At 36.1% G+C, this 1,763-nt stretch overlaps 1 protein-coding gene across 1 annotated transcript; it reads right to left on the reverse strand.

Moving 5' to 3' along the window:
* Window positions 1-1,163: 1,163 nt before the first annotated feature.
* HELRODRAFT_184494 (hypothetical protein) lies at window positions 1,164-1,745 on the reverse strand (the record flags this gene model as incomplete). The annotated part of the gene is made up of 2 exons (XM_009029854.1): window positions 1,164-1,299; window positions 1,357-1,745. 2 exons carry the CDS (start codon window positions 1,743-1,745, stop codon window positions 1,164-1,166), a joined length of 525 nt encoding a protein of 174 aa, XP_009028102.1.
* Between the last annotated feature and the right edge of the window lie 18 nt (window positions 1,746-1,763).

Consider the following 1,763-nt stretch of genomic DNA (forward strand, 5'->3'; position numbering starts at 1 on the left):
GCCACCGGTCCTTTTGGTTGCCACAGGTTTTTATCAAATTGTTCCAAGACCCACAGCGTTTATCTGAATATAATTTGTATTTTGTTTTTAATGAACCAAGCCAATTTTCACGATGAACATTTGATAAACTTCTTCTATACAATCTCTCAAGTTTTCTGCAATATCGTTTGACCCGTAGGCAATCATCATCAAACCATGATACATTTCTATGAATTCTTTTGCAAATCACTCTTAGCGGCACACATCGGTCAACAATGCCTTTTAATTCCATATTGAACAATTTTAATTCATTCTCAACATTTTCACTTTTGCATGGTCCAGATATTGGAGAATTTGCAATTGACTGAACAATCTGATCTTCATCCACATTTCTCCACGATCTTACTGTCTGTTTGGTTGTTACACATCTATGAGCAATTGATGCCTCAACCTTTACAAAACCATGATCTGAAAATATTCCACTTATTCAACTCCCAAAATCGGAAAATTGCTTGAACTAATAACCAGATCAAGAATACCACCTTGCTCGTGAGTTGGTTCATGTACATGACTGATCATTTGAAATGCATCAAGTATTTCATTCAAACGGACTGTGTGTATGTCATTAACTCTTTCAATGTGCACATTGAAATCCCCCATCATCAAAATATTGGCATTTAACATCGTAACATATTCTAAAACAGATATCAGTTCATCAAAAAACAAAGAAGAAGTTTGTGCAGAGCCCGGTCTGTAAATGGCAAGTAAAATAAACTGATACCCACTAGTCGAAAACCTGATGGAAACAGCCTCAAATATGGCAAATAATGGCAAGACTAACTTTTTATATCCAAAATCTTTACGGAAATATACAATTAAGCCACCATGACCTGGATCGTGCTGCCTAACATAATCAACATACCAGAACCCAGGTGGCATAGCCAACCGAACTGAATTATTACCAACCACACCATGCCAAGTCTCAGTAAGCACCAAGATATCAAGCCCATCACATATCAATCCATAAATACCATTCACCTTAGACGCAATTGATCTCACATTCAACAACCCAATCACCACTTTGTTAATTTGAGTTTTACCATCAATAACATTTCTCCACGAAGCACAAGAATTATTTTTTACCAACCCAATTAAACCATATATAGAACCACACCTATCATTTGCTAGTTTAATTTTGTGTCCTTCTGAAACCACACTATTTTCCACCTTCCAACCTCTCCTATCACTCGATATAAAAAACCTTGCTTGCAACCCTCCTCCGCCTCCTTGGCTTCTTTGAGCAACTTTTTAAGTACAGCTCTTTGATCGATTTAATCAAAATTGGTCTAATAGCGTTGTCATTTTTTTTTGCCCAACCTCATCATTTTCAGAACATTTTTTTCTCCGCATACCCCTTCAGTCAAATGATCCAATATTTGGCAGACTCTTGCATTGTCGTCTGATCCTTCCTTCAAATTGAACATTATTATATTAGCTTCTCTTTCCTTATTATCGACGACATCCTGCAACTTTTTTTGAACAATTTTCACGTCCTGATTAATTGATTGAACGCCTTTTTTCATCTCACCACTAACGACACTGGCAAATGACCTATTTAATTCAGACTTCAAACTAGCAATCTCACCAGATAGCTTGGCACCAGATATATCTATATGCGTAAGTTTGCTTTCATTTCCATCAATAGCGGCTCTAATTGCAACAACTTCAGATATGATTTTTTTATTTACGTCATTTAATTTTTTCATTTCTTCTATATCTCTGAT

The sequence above is a fragment of the Helobdella robusta genome (genome assembly GCF_000326865.2).
Source record: "Helobdella robusta unplaced genomic scaffold HELROscaffold_620, whole genome shotgun sequence".
NCBI lineage: Eukaryota > Metazoa > Annelida > Clitellata > Rhynchobdellida > Glossiphoniidae > Helobdella > Helobdella robusta.